Genomic DNA, 15,667 nt, shown 5'->3' with positions numbered 1-15,667 from the left:
CTAAGGCAAGGACAACTAAGAATTGATTGATTGCCAGATTACGAGGCAATTTGCTGGCAGTCCACGAGCATGCCAGTATGAAACATTGTACAGTAGTGCCTGTTTCAGATACCGTGCCTCCAGTGAAGGAGGAAGGTAGTGAAGAGGGGTGGATAAGAGGGGTGATTTCTGACTGACAGTAAAACCAACATGGTTATTTATTATAGAGGGGCAGTCAAGGATGAACTGGCAGTTGAGGGTAATCTGATTTTTAGAGGACACATATATGTACCTCCTGAGGATAAGAGTGAAAACAATCAAGGTGACCCACAAAAGTCATTTAGGAGACACATCTACCAAGAAGTTGGTCAGATCCTTGTTCTGGTGGTTTTACATGGATTATACATTTTTTTGTTTTGTCAAGGATTGTGCACATTGTTCATGCTCAGATTAGTCTCTGAAGTTGAGACGCAAACCTTTGAATAATGCACCGTGTTCCAATAGACTGTGGAAACTGTTAGGACTCGATTTTATGGGACCATCCTGCGATGGTGTGAGGGAAGAAGTGATGCACATTATTCTGCTAATTGACTACTTCTCCAAGTGGCACTACAGAAGTTGTTTTACAGAAGTGGTTTTGAGTTTTTTTTAAAGAGTGGTTTTATAGTGAAGCCCCCCCATCATCTGTAATCTCTGAGAATGGAATACAATTTACTTCATCCAAAATGAAAATGCTTTTCGCTAAGCTTGCTAATGTGCATACATGTATACCACTTTACACACCACCTTCAAATGGTCTGAAAGACAGTGTGAACTGTATTTTAAGTGAGGGTGTACAGTCTGCTATGGCAAGGATGTTAAAAATATGTTGCAGGACAAAATGTGAAGTTATTGTCTAAACCCACAATTTTTCACAGGATTTGTCCCCTTTGTGCTGCTGAGGAACTGTATTCCTTCTTTTGATCTAAACCCCAGTTAGTTATCTAAATATCATGCATGGAAAGTTCTGAGCAATGTGCATGAGAGAATGACTAAAAAAGATAAGTCCATGCAATATAAAACTAAATATTGGTAGGATACAAAATTTGGGACTAGGGAATCCAAGATTAATGCTAGAGATTGTATTAGGATTAATAAACCTATTAGGTGGGAAAGGGCTTCTCCAGGTACTTGAGTCTAAGTAATGTGTTAGCCAGGTCAAACTTTTCTGTGAAGTTAGATGGTGAGAGTTTGAACAATTTGACCCCGTTGTGGGTAACAAATCTTTGGATGGTTGTAACGCCTTTTAGGATGTCTAGGAAGACTGTGGAATTGGAGGAAGACTGTGGAATTGGAAAGCATGCACCTTGTTCTTCTTGAGAATCAAGTTGTTCTTCCTCTGCATTACATCGGAATCCATTGAAAACGCATGTGGATGAGGAGGTAAGAAGTAGCATAATTGTCAAAAGCGTTTGATATTTGTGTGTTCACTTAAATATTTTACATTCCTTTTTTGTAAACAGAAAAATTTGCTTTCTATGCAAAAGAGGGAGATGTGTGGTCCCTTGGGTCTTTCCTTTGTGCAAATGTCTTGTGATGGGTGTCCTATTGTTTCATCTTCATTACTAAGTTTCCCATGAGTTTCTGTGTCCACGTCCTATTTGCATACAAACAGTTGTCGTTCTCTATTTATACTTAGTGTCAGCTAAGGTTCTATTGTCCAGCGCTCTGGGCCTCTAATAAAGCATTCAACTCTTACCTACATGACCTCTTTGTTACACAACCGGCTAATGTGCTATCAAGCAAATTAATTTTACCTGCATGAATGGACCTGATTGCATTCTTTTCTGCTTCCAAGAAGGAGACCAAAGCCATCATTACACCAATGGTGCTGGAGAGCGACTCCTCAGAGCCATAGCGGGAATAGACCGGTTTGCCTGCCTCACTCAGTACAAAGACATGCTTCTGGTGCAGGCGCCAGGCCTCCATGGTCATATCCTCCTCTTCCTTTTCCGAGTGTCGACGGGCATTTTGTGAAGGAAACTCCAGCTGATTTTCAGAGCATTCCCACAACTCCTCCTCCATATCCACAGGTACGCCAGTAAGCTGGGTGCTCAGCTCACTGAAGTCCTTGCTGATCTGTCGCATGTTGGTGAAGTTTGCTCTCTTCTGTTCCCCTTCCTGAGACAGGTTCTCCACTGCTGAGCCTTCATCATCTGCGGTTAGGTCTTCATAGGATTTTGTGTGAGCGAACATGGTCCCATCCTGCCCAGCACCTACAATGCAAACAACACAGGGGAATGCTTCAATTAACTGATCAAAAGCACAAAACAGAAAGTGAAAAGTTAGATGTGTGAAGGGAGTGGGAAAGGGAAGAAACAAAAAGGTTAACAAATAATCAGCGAAAACACAAGGAGATTGGAGGAGTGCTGTGATTTAATATGTAAAAGACTTAAGAGACACAACAGTAAGAGAATTGAAAAAGTCACCCAAGGAAGAGGATACAACAGGAAGGCGTCGAAAGATTTGGGGCAACATAAAAATAAGGAACAAAACAACTACATGGAAAACAAAGGCCAGGCAATATTAATTAATAGATGTGAAGATAGAGAGCAGTGGAACTGCAAAGCCAGAGACAAAAAAGTAAGAGACAAAACAGAGAGGAGGTGATGGTGCCAAGGTCTGTCATCCACACCAAAACCTCCAGACTAGGCTCTTTGTTACCACATTATACACTATTTTATCAATAGAAAATACTGGCTCCCAATTGCTTGTCTCGCCTCACATCATATGATCACTTTGAACACTGAGCACTAATCAAACTTCACATGCCTGTCCAATCACATTTTACTAAGAATAAAACAGTATTTACGTACTAAGTCCTACTGCTTTATGATGTGCTTTTAATCTTTTTTGAAATGCAGCATGTCATAAAAATGTGTGTTTCTGTTAAATTAATCCATGTTGGCCCATTGTTCTAGTATAAAACGTTTGCCAAGGTTGCTGTTAGGCATTGTGGATTGTCTGTACGTTCTGCATTGCTTTTTTGGGAGGCCTCGCTGATAATGCTTGTTGCAGTAGCTAGCATTCACTTGAGCAGTACAGGAGAGATGGAGTTATGCCAAGGAGGTGAGGTCCTCTTGCAGATGTGCACATCTTGATTTATTTTCCTGGTCTCTGATGACAGGTTTTCAGTCAATGAGATTCTGGCTGTTCCAGGGTGCAGCAGGTTTGGCTTTCATGAAGTACTTATTGAGTGGGGAATGGGTGTCTGCCATCAGCTAGAAGGAGTTTCTGAAGACCTGTAGGAGGATCTAAACATCGGTGTTGTGATTGGATGAGACATCCAAGCCTCTTAGGCCTCCAAGGACGAGGGCCTGAGGAAAATTCACCAAGGATCTGATCATTATAGTTTTCATAAGTTCCTATGCAAAATAGGTTGGAGAGGAACAGGACACTTTTACGGAGGCAATCCTGTTGAGGTGCAGTTGGGGGTTGCAGGTATCAATTTCAGGGATTTACTGATGAGCTCCAGAGTGTTACCTTGCCTTGAGTTGGTGGACTAAGAAGCTGTGTGATGTCAGCAGCGGCCAGTACATCAAAAAAGGCCCCCTACAAGACCTTTATGGAAGAATTACCATTGAGTGTGGAATGGCCAAGGTAGAATATATTAGCACAACTATTATAAGCTACTTGTATGAGATCTGTCGTCATGGTTCTCATGTGGAGTTCGTCTGGGTTATCTATGAAATGATACAAAACTTGACAGCTTCTGTGGCAGAGAAAGGTGACAAGGACTGTAGTTTGAAAGTGTTGCGCACAGGTTGCTGCTGAGGTATACCGATCATGAAGTTTTGTAGATGTCTATGATCCCTTTCTCCATGTCGATTTCTCCAGACATTGTCTTGGATGCTGTAGCCTTGCAAGATCAGGACATCATGGATGTTGGTATATGTCACAGAAAGAGCCAGGTTTCCTTAACGGGCACTGATGTAATTATTTGTGGGGTTGTCAATACTTACATAGACATATGTAAAACCTCTCAATATGCATTGGATAGCAGAGGACTTTGGGAGTCTCAACAGTGCTTGCTGTGGATGATGATTAGCTGGATGCTTATATGGTTACATGGATTACTGACTGACATGTGGTGTGCCCGTGTGTTTGAGCTGTGATGCAGCATGGTGAGGTGGGTAAAATACACCCTAAAGGAGCATGGCTATGTTGTAAGTAGACTGAGGAGTAGGAGTCCTCGCCGGTGGCTGGCACATGTAATCTCGGTGTAGAGTTTGGAGCAGCTTTATGATACTTCTCCAGCGTTTTTTTATTAGTACTTCTTCCATGAATAAGAATATGTAAGCAATTAGGACACATCAGATGGAGATGGAAAAGCCCTAGACTCTAATGGCAGAAAAACAATCATGGGCATAAGCGATATAACACTTACAGATCCTTTTCTCACAGTCCTCAAGATACATTTATACAAACAAAAAAATGTATGCCATGCAAAACATGGTTAGCAATTTCAAGAGACTGGTAGAATCAGGGACCCAAAAGCCTAGATCACCTGTCTGTCAAAGAACCTGGATGTTTCCAGAAGTTAAAATTGTAAACTAAAAGCTACACTAGTAATGGTAAAATTACTAATTAAGGGATTGGTTAGGTTTGATTCCACCACATGCAGTAGGTTCTAGGGTTTACTGTTAGAAACTGACCCCAAGCCCCTCATGTTTACACAAATTAAGAACTCTTGTGCAAACTAGCTTAACAATCATTTCTTCTTGTATTGCATATTTGTGTATATAAACACACCCAGAGATATAGAACGAGGCTAGGGCGGTGCATTCTACAAAGGCTCACAGGAGTACCTTTGACCTAGGCGTATCTGAACTGATAAACAGAGCAAGAGAAAGCAACCCAGCCTATGAGAAACAAGGTGAGTCAGCAGAAAGAGAAGCGAGAGAGTAAAAGTGGAATAAAAGAGTGGGAGGAAAAAAGGGTACAAGACAAAAAACAGTGAGGAAGAAAGAGACATGAAAGCAAAGAAAGATAAAAAAAACTAGACAAAAACCTGAAGTAGAAGAAAGCAGAGAAAGACAAAAGGGAAAAAAAATAGTAAGAGAGACAAGACAGAATGAAGACTGGGAATGAACTAAATAAAGAGGGATTCATGAGAAAGGGCTATTAATCTAACAGAGCGAGACAGCGAGTAAGAAAGACAGAAGAGAAAGAGTGAGATCTGTGTAGATTTACCAGATTCTTCAATATTATGTGGGACACACTGCAGTGTCCTTTGGTCCATCATGCAAAATCGAGACTAGGCTTCCAGTACGGTGCATTTGATAAGGAACTCGAGCAAAAAAGCCTGCCTTGAACTAAGGAACTCCATCATCTCCCTCATCCATTTTCAGATCTGTTGCTTTTCTGGTAAAAATAGGTGCAGCCTTCTCCATCGGTTAAAGGGGCATAAATGTGATATTAACATTTTCTGTCCACTTTCATCTTCTAACTCTAAGGAGAAACATGCCTCCTAACTTTGTCCTACACTCAGAAAATGTAGCTAGTGTAATGACTTAACAATGTATTGCTCCACAAATGCAACTTTCCTCTTCTTTCGCAGGGACATTGACAATTTGTAGTCAATTTGTAGTATTCCCAATTTGTATTTGCTATTTTCTTGACTATTGTTGTAACGTGTTCTATATTTTATTTCTCCAGGATTCTTAAACTTGGAATTACTTTTAGTGTACATTTTGTGTTAGAATGTATTAAGTTAATTATGTATGAAAATTCCAGTGAGATATTTTGGGAGTCTGAGCTTCTGGTTGAACTGGCTCACTTGGGGTGGTTGTGTATAGTGGAATCAAAAATAAACTTGGAGTTCTAGGCAACGAATTCCCTTTTCGTTTGGGACTATTACAAAGTTTGGATGGCGAAAAGTTATTGATCCACCCTTTCATTGCAAACCCACCCATGGGGGATATTCTTTATTACCTGAACAGTCATCTTGTATATTGACAATTGACAGGTTCTATCTAATTGGTGGATAGGGTAAAGCGTGGGTGTTTTCTCATATTTGTATCATTTTCTCCAAGTGTTTCTTTCTTTTGCCAGCAAAGGATACGGTGAAACACTTGTTGCAACAAAGACAATTGATATATATCTCAGTAGATGTTTCCCCAAAAGAATCAGTGTCCACAGTGGAATGCATTTGTGTATCAGCACACTCAACAAACCAGCAGTGTAGCTCACTGTGCATTCCAACACAAGCCTAGAGCGCCATATAAATTTCAACTGTGACACACGCTCCTCTGCATAGAGTGTTTGCTCAGCTTGGGTTTGACACACACCTATTACTTGTAGGTAACACTTATTCACCAGTGTCTTTTCTCGAGCCTATGGTCCAAGTAAAGGTTAATCACCTAGGCAGAGACACACTCACCCATATTGACATGTCACAATAATAAACCTATTGAAACCAATTTGGGAGCAATAGGTGCATTCAGATTCAAACCAAAAAGAGAGAGGTGTCTAAGGTTACATTCGTTGGAGTTTGAAGGAAGAGCTATCTTTAAACATCTGCCAGCTATTGATTTGGGTGAAGGCGATTTTCAAGATGAATACCAAGAGAATTTTAAAATCCGACTTCACCATAAGTTACAATTTTAAATTATGAATCCAGAGACACCAAACTTTAAGGAGTTATCTCTTCCCATTCGGAAATTACTTCAATAAGATGTAATGCGGTAGCTCCAATGCTATCCTATGGGAGAGATAGGCCCTACAGTAGTGAAAAACAAATTTAAGAGTTTTTCTCTACCAGCACAAGTAAGACTTAAAAGTACATGTTCAACATTTTAAATACACTTGACCCTGCCCTTGAGATGTTCAGGGCCTACCTTAGGGGTGACATATGTATGAAAAAGAAGGAAGGTTTGGGCCTGGGAAAAGGTTTGTTTTAACAGATCAACATGGCAGTTTACAAATGCACACACAGGCTCTGCAATGGCAGGTCTGAGAAGTTTAGGGGGCTACTTGGGTGGGTGGCACAATCAGTGCTACAGGCCCACTAGTGGCATTTAATTTTCAGGCCCTGGGCACATGTAGTGCACTTTACTAGGGACGTATACGCAAATTAAATATGCCACTTGGATATAATCAAATGTTACCATGTTTTAGGGAACGAGCACAAGCATTTTGGCATTGGTTAGAAGAGGTATAGTGTACCTAGTTCTAAGGTTGGGCAATTGACCTAGCATTTGCGCCCATCAAGATTTGGCCCAAATGGATGGTTGACAACCGAAGATCAGGACCTCAGTTTGATCACCAGTGAATCTGTGGAAGATTTTTACCATACAGATGGCATGCATGCAGTTCTTCAATTTGGTGGCTGATGCCTCCATGTCCTTTGTGATAGACACCATTATTTGTGTGTTGTCAGGGTAGGACAAGGAAACTTATAAGTTAACCAATGTGGGGCTCAGGGAAGAACCCTGAGGAACTCCGCATGGGGTAGCTATGAGCTCTGAATAGAACTGATCCGCAACCACTGTCTGTGACCTATCCATCAGAAAGGAGTACTAGGGCTCAGGGCCAATTCAGCGACCCCAATTTCCAGCAAGCGGACAACATGCCAGGTTGGAGAGATGGTATCAAAGCCTGCGGAAAGATCCAGAAGGATCAGCACCACAGCCTGTCCTGCATCCATCATGGATTGGATGTTATTGACCGCTGATAACAATGCGGTCTTAGTCTCATTGTTACTCCTGAATCCAAACAGAGAAACATCCAACAGATGTTGTTGTTCCAGATAGGTCATCAGTTGGATGTTCAGGTATTTCTGCAAGATCGTAGTGGGTGTCGGCAGCAGAGAAATGGGCTGATAGTTTTTTTAAATCGGAATAGTCTAGGTTGGGCTTTTTAAGGAGAGGCTTAACAACTGCTTTTTCCCAATGTTGAGGGTAACAGCCAGAAGTAATAGTGTAATAGCCTTATTAAGAGTTGTTGTGAGGTGAGGGATAATAATATCAGTTTCCAGCTGTATCCCACTAGGCGAGCAGGGTTCCAGCTGGGAGCCTGATTTCACGCTGAGAAGATACTGCTCAGTCAATTCATAAGTCAAGGGTGAGAAAGAAGAGTCCACCCTCTTGCTAATGCTCTTGGACTGTGAGGAGCCAGGGGCTGCATAGATATCCATTTGAGCAGAAATAGAGAGCTCAGAGTTGAGACTATCCACAATTGTATAAATATCAGACATTTTGGTATGGAAAACATTCGCCATATGATTACAGAAAGCCTGCGAGCTCTCAGTACTGGGTAAGCTGTGGGTGTGGATAAGAGGTTAATCAACTTAAAATGATCTCTAGATGAGTTGGCTGATGCAAGCTTATTTTCACAGTAGAGAGATTTGTCTTGCCTAATGGCCTCTTTATATTCTGCCAGGATGGCCTTATAACTGGTTCTTTAGTGCGGTTCATAGCCTTTATGCCAAGCATGTTCTTGGCAGCGGCGGGCTTGTCTATGTATTATAATTCTCTCCGAAAAACAAGGAGAGGTAGGCTTTTTCCTCAGTTTGTAAGATTCCTTTAGCAGGGCCAGAGAGCGAATGGCTGAAGTGAGCCATGTAGAAAACTCTATCGCTGCTAATTCTGTATCATCGTGGTCTGTCCAATTACAGTCCTTCTAAGCCCAGGAAAATTATGCCTTACTAAGGCCATTCCAATTTCTTTTGAGACTCTTATTACTTCCCCTGGGGCAATCTCGCATGTGGTGGACAAAGAGAGGGAAAAGGGATCAGCATAGTGATCAGGCCAAATGAGGGGAAGGAGTCGGAGACCCTGCAATGGTAGTCATTGAAAAAAAGGCAGTCAAGGATATGGCCTGCTTCGTGGGTAGAAGTCCTTACTAATGGCGAGAGTTTACAGCATAACATCGTGTCTTTAAAGGCCTGAGAGTCTTTACACAACTCACTGTCCAGATGGAAGTTATAGTGTCCCAAAGGGTGAATTGTTGTCTCCCAAGATAGGGTTCTATTAAGTCAGCAAACTCCGAAGTAAAAACAGACCTAGGCTCGGAAGACCGATAAACAATATTCCCTGCAAATGATTCAGTCAGGCAGACTTTTAAAGAGAAGTATAGTGCTTCACAGGGTGACGTAAAGTTGTGAAATGGCTCCATGAAATATGTATACAAGGTTTCATATAGAATTGCTAGCCCCCCCCCCTACTCTGTCAGTCCGATCGAGTAATGGTGCAGGCTAGAGGATAGGCATCCACCAAGTCAGGGCCATATGAGTACTTAGCCCAGGTCTCAGTGACAAAGATATAGTCAGGCTCATGGGTAGTGATAAATTGGCCACCTAAATTCCTGCACAGACAAAGTGAGAAAGGATGTGGGGTCTTGGATAGGGATGATAAAGGTACAGAAACTGAGATGTGAGGCAGGGAGGTGAGAAATCTACACAAAACATGTAGGATACACATGTTAGCTTTTCTGGGAGGCAAGAAAACTAAACAGGTCTTATCTCACTTAGTTATGAAATTGCCTAATGGACACCATTATAGATTATAGATGTGGGGTGGTGGGGAGTACAGCACCCAGTGCTGATTGAAGTTGGGCACACCACTATGGGAGTCTGGCATTACGAGGGTATGGAGAATCCTCCCCTCCATATTAAGTCCTAAATCAATGTAGTATACCAGTATACGTATTTATTGTTGTGAGGGTTCAAGAGGAGTTATTGAGGATTTGAGAAGTCAGAAATTGCTGGGTGGACCTTTGCAATTTACAATAAAACAAGGCTGCCCGTAATGGGGAGAGATGGGAAGGATAGTTACAGAGGTTCCTAAAGAAGCCTTCAGAGCATGGTAGACTTATCCAGACATAAAGCATTGCAGCAGCACACCTTGACATCCAAGCAGCGAGACACCCGTGGTTCACCAAAAGGTAGAACAAAGGCAGACAAGTTCACGCACAACTTACTGAGTATATGGTAGGTGAAGCAATTAGGATCCTTAATTAGAAGTTGCCTTAATAGTTATCCCAAATGCTCATACTTAAGGCAACACAAAATTGGCATAGTAGCCCTACAAATACCACATGTAACTGAAGCAGAAGAGGTAAAAATGTAATAGGATGTGTATTCCAAATTTGTGATGGGAGTAAAAACATGGGTCAAATCAGGGGTACCATTTCACCACATTAAACAAAGGCAGCTCCAGATGGACGATATGTACTAACATATGGCCTTTTTGTTGGGAAAGAGATATGCATTGTAAATATTTATTTACCCTATGCTGATGCCAAATATTTTTCAGGTCTGTCCGGACACAGTTGTGCAATATCTTGATACATCCATGTTGGTCACGGAGGGATATGAATTGTTTATTAGTTGGGGAATGTCAGGACCCCTTGCAAAAAGGCCATGGGGCAAGCATGAGCTACTGGGCCTAAATGTGGTCCACTCTGACTCTAATTTAAAGTTAACAGCTTTCCAGTACTACCGTAAGTAACAAGTGCCCCTGGGCCTGAGACCAGTCTTACCCACACCAGCATGCGTGAAGAGTCTGGAGTTCCTGAGAGCCCCTTCTCCACAGACACTAGCAGCAGGTGCAGCTAATTTTCAGGTGAGTCGGCCACAACCGGTCCAGACGACTACACTGAGTTGGTACAGAGTCTCTCAATTGTGCTCCCGAAGTGACTCGAGGCTCTCTGCGGCTTCTGTTGCGGGGTATCTGTATGGTTCATCTCCCGGAAGGGGTTGGACGATAAGATCTGGTCTTTGGTCCTTTGTCTGGGTGATGGAGCACAGATGCTCCCTCAGCGTCCCCACTTCTCCAACAGGCAATGGCAGATCAGATCTCAGTACCTGATGGTCCTGCTTACCCCCCTGGAAAAATGTTTCACTGTGTCTCACAGCACAGGGATGGCCTCCATCCCAACCGGCACAGTAACATTTTCACGGCGGCCCCTCCAGGCATACGGGGTTGCCATCTGATACCGCACAAGGCTACGGCCGTTATTTCCAGGGGCTGGCATACGGAGTTGCTGCCTCAACACTACAAACTGACTTTGGCCCGATCGACGCAGCATATTACACAGCTCAATTCACAGGGATCCTCTCCTGGCATACTGCAGTTACCGACTCTGTCCTGCATACGGGCAATGACCCAATTGGTGCAGCAGCTGTTTCCTCGTGCAGGGTGTCCACTCGACAGGCCTCTGCACTGGATCTCAATCCCTCAAACGGTCTCCTGTTACTCACAGGGTACACTAGTCTTGGCAAGCAGACAGGCGCTGGTGCTCCAGGGCATGTGGTCTTGGAATCCCTTGCTGATGTCCTCTCACCCAGCAGGGAGAACTGGAGGCCTTGGCCCCCAGACCTGGTCACAGGCAGAAGTCGTACAGAGCTTCCCCTCATCACACAGGCCATCTGGCTCCTTGGCAGATGACAATTTTTAGCGTCTCACACTCCACTTCTTATAGTCCACTTCCAGACATCAAATGTGATTTAGGGTGTGAGTCTTTAAAATTTTATGTTTGGGTTCTACTCTTCTGCTCCCTCTCAAAAAGCAGTCTATCACAGCAGGAGTGTCTCCAAAGTTGATAGCTCCACAACACAGGTCATGGGAGTGACTGAAGTTCACACCTGGATATCAGCCACAGTGATATGTGCATAAAAAGATTAGCCCTAGGCTCTGGCTCCCAGCCCTACTCTTTATGACTCTCTTTTCAGCCCCATCTCCTCTTCCTGAGATGTGCCCAAGCATTTTCCTGTGACGTCTCACTGAATGAATGAGCACCATTTGAAGTGTACAGGGAAAGCCTGGTCTCCCTTCCCCAGTGGGTCCCACCCAGCTTATAGGAATGCAGCAATTCACAAATCTCTCTGGGGAAATCTCTCCACCTCCTCTTCATGTTTCACCATATAGGCCTGGGTCTCCCAAAATGGAACCCAGGGCCCTCCATGTATTGTGCCATCCACAGGCACACACACATCCAGTGCATGTATACAATCTACACACACACTTCACAGCACCGTACCCTTCATGCACTGGACTACTCCCAGGCACAGATATATCCAGCACATATATTTAATGTGCATGCACTGCACAGCACTGAATCCTTCATGTACTGTACCACTCATAGGCACACATACATCCAGCACATGCATTTAGCATGCATGCGGTGAACAATCCTCCATGTACTGTGCCACTCATAGGCACATATACACCTAGCACATGCATTTACCATGCACTCACTGTTCAAAACTGCATTATCCCTGTATTGTAGCCTTCCGAGGCACACATACACCCAGCGGAGATACACCACTTCTGTGCTGCATAGCACTTCACACCAAACAGATGTCAGCCAAGGTTGAGTTAAACCCACAGATACTAAACTTTACTTAGGTGACACAGGTCAATAAAGACCGGTCTACTCCTAGTGATCATTATCCTCATAACGGCTATGGAACGTCCAGCTCCAGTGCTGGACGTTCCATTGCAGCTATGAGGTTCGAACGTTCAATGGCCGACGGCAGCACTCCTGAGGTAGTGGTGCCGTCGGCCGCCGAACGTTCGAAGCACTTAAGAGGTTATACAGTATGCTGCCACGACAGCGCTCATGCTGCTTAGCTCCAATTAAAGGCGGTAGCCTTCTACCACTTTGAGGTAAGCGCTTTGGGCACCCCTTCTGGCCCAACAAGACCGCAATCTGAGACAGGCCTAGGTCATGGAGCACATATGTGATTCGTGTTTGCCTATGACAAAACAAAAATCAGCATTAGGGAGCCAGATATCAGTACAGTTGGGCACTCAGGGCAGGGGTGAACGTGTATCACCATGTAGGCGAATTTTCCGTCCCAACATGGAAAAATTAAGAAATCCCACCAAGGTCCAATCCAAATGAAGTATGGCTGACTAACTATGGGAAGGGATGTATAGAGTGGACATAGTGGACACCTGAAGGGTAAGACACCTGTTAGCACAGAAATCTTCTGTTTTTTAGCTATACTTGAAATCACAAGTAGGCTGGATCATATCCTGGTGCCATAGGAAGACTTTCAAACCAAAGGCATAAAATACTTGGGAAGGTACTCGTCTGATGTAAAAAAGAAATTACAGGCACTTAACACAGGAGGATATTGCTATACAAGCAAAGCCACATGGTACCTATATTCAGAGGCACTACGAGATAGAGTGTTTTCAAGCAATATCAGGAAAGTGATCAAGCAATATTTTGAGAGCACGAAACACTGGGATCTTTCCACTTTCTATGAGAAAGGCAGTCATCACTATGATTCCTATGCAGAATACAAAGCCTTCTGAGAGGGATCAGATCACCAATATTCATAATCAAAATATTGAATAGGGCACTGACAAACAGAATGGCAAAGATAGTAGAAACCCAGATACATCTTGAACAATGTGGTTTTAGACTGCCCAGAACCTACAACAACTGACATATCCTGCACTAATTGGCATTGGCAGATGGACACTACGCACTCGCGGTGACAGCTATAGAGAAAGTTTTTGACTCCACTGGTTGTGCCAATTACAAGTGATAGAGAAAATAATATATAGATCTGGCTTCTTAGGTTGTGTAAAGTCACTGTACTGACAACCAATGTCAACACTTTAGACAGATCAGGGTGACCAGGCAGCTGGAGAGTGGAGAGAAGGACAATGCATGGTTGTACCCTTTCCCCTTTAGCGTTGCACTCATGGTCGATCCATTGGCTTTTACACTTAGATTAGTGTTGTGGGATTAGGGCATCGTCTTGGAAACAGCCACTTGATATAGGGCCTGCATGCGGACAATACAGTTATTGATGAGCCAGCCTGACTGACATGTACCACTGCTTTGGTAGAATTAGAAAGATTTGGCAGGGTTGCTAAGTGTATTATTTTGCTTTTCTGTAGAATAAACAACATTCTTTTAACTAAAAGATGAGCCCTGAGCTGGGCAATATAATATGGTGTGTGTTGTTATACTACTGAATTCTGAGCCCTGCTCCCCACACTACCTTCTTGAGAAGTCTTTGAATGCTTGCCCAGACTATCTTGAGTCAAGTGTGGGTAAGGTGTGCTTGGGTCAATTTGCAGAGATATAGTAGGGCCAGTCCCAGGAAACCAGTACCGCATGACCTCAACCGCCACGGTTGGGATCCAGTAGCCTTGTGCGCCCTTTTGTATGCCAGGGTGGTATACCGGAGAGTATCACTGCAAAAAAGGTTTTCCTTCTGCAGTATTTTTATATAAATCAGGCTGATATTGGGAATCTGTAAACAATCGTTGCGCAGAAGGATTACTTTTATAGTGAACTGCCACAAATTGAGGACGTCAAAGGAAGGCAGCCTAGCGCAATATCTATGGGCCAAACTGAACACAAAACGATGGCTAGCGGGGCATGGCTACTTGACAAGCAGATTAAAAACTTAGGCCTGAGCGAAGTATGGGACCTACACGGCAGCCAAAACGAGTTCAAAAGGCTAGCAAAAATAAGCGCTAAAAAGCTCTCCTCTATGGAAGACAAGGCAAGTCTTGCAAGAAGAAGCCACGGCTGGATGACCCTTATATGAAATGATCAGTTGACACCTCAGAGCTATTTAACTTTACCATTCAGCGCACGCACTAAACTCCGCTTTCTAAAACTAAGATTAGGGATGATCCCCTTGACCTGCCACCTTCTCGAATGGAAAAGAGACCGTGCCCCGGAACCATGTCGGTTTTGTGGCCATCATAGGCAAGACATAATTCATGTTTTGTGCCCGTGTCCAAGACTCTTGAAGGAAAGAAGGTCCCTTCTACGGAGGTGCTGGAACAACAAGGAGGCCAGATCACGTAGATCTGCAGTATTGGCATGTTTTCATCCACGGAACACAAATTTAAACAGTGCACTGGTAAGGTTTATGGACTGTGGAGCAAAAAAATTGGGGGAGGGGATAAATCGACCGCCACCTCAGGCAGTGACACAGACCCCAGGATCTCTACAATACCTGGACAAACTTTCTTGCGGGAATTTAGACACACGGAAATCTGTCGGAAACATCAAAACAAAACTGCTACCAAAAAAGGGATTGGCGTATAGGCTGGCAAATTATGGGATTTAACACACAATCTCACGACCACAAATGCCCCTAGGGATCATCATCACAGGCATTTGTGGGAAGTGTACCTACAAGAGTGCTCGGACATGTGGGGGGCGGGCGCTTTTTACAACAGGAATCGGGGGTTCTATTTTATAAAACTCACGTGTCACACTTTTATCTTTTGTATTTTGTAAAGGTTTTTTTAAATCATGTAATAAAGTTACTTACTTGCTTACTTACAGTATTTTTATATAGTATAGGATTTTAGATGCTCATATTCCTCTTTCAGAAACTGGATATAGTATTGGTATCCCAGTCCGAGCTGGAAAGCACAGGAAAGTCATATTAGGGACACTGAAGCTGTGCTGGGAATCAGGGAGGTTGGGACTGCCAGACTTTGACACATTTTATACTGTGATGCAACTAAACACACAGTTTAATGATTGGATAAAGAATACAGTCAGAAGACTTAACTGCTAGAAGGAACTCATGGGCAGATTACCCAGCAAGAGCTACTCATGATGTGAGGTAACGTACCCTCACGGTATTCTCATACAATAAGGCAAGCGAGGAAATCACAAGAGAGAACATTGAGGAAGATCATGAAAAAGTCCTCTT

General features: G+C 43.3%; 1 protein-coding gene across 1 annotated transcript in view; it reads right to left on the bottom strand.

Moving 5' to 3' along the window:
• MON1A (MON1 vesicular trafficking associated A) overlaps nt 1–15,667 on the bottom strand; it is a 110,259-nt gene that overhangs the window by 50,484 nt on the left and 44,108 nt on the right. Inside the window, exon 4 of the mRNA XM_086938799.1 lies at nt 1,776–2,234. Coding sequence (XP_086794925.1) covers nt 1,776–2,234 — 459 coding nt within the window. The remainder of the gene's footprint in view (nt 1–1,775; nt 2,235–15,667) is intronic.

The sequence above is a fragment of the Lissotriton vulgaris genome, chromosome 9 (genome assembly GCF_964263255.1).
Source record: "Lissotriton vulgaris chromosome 9, aLisVul1.2, whole genome shotgun sequence".
Lineage (NCBI taxonomy): Eukaryota > Metazoa > Chordata > Amphibia > Caudata > Salamandridae > Lissotriton > Lissotriton vulgaris.
Note: the sequence above shows the minus strand (reverse complement) of the source record. Positions and strands in the feature narration are given on the sequence as shown.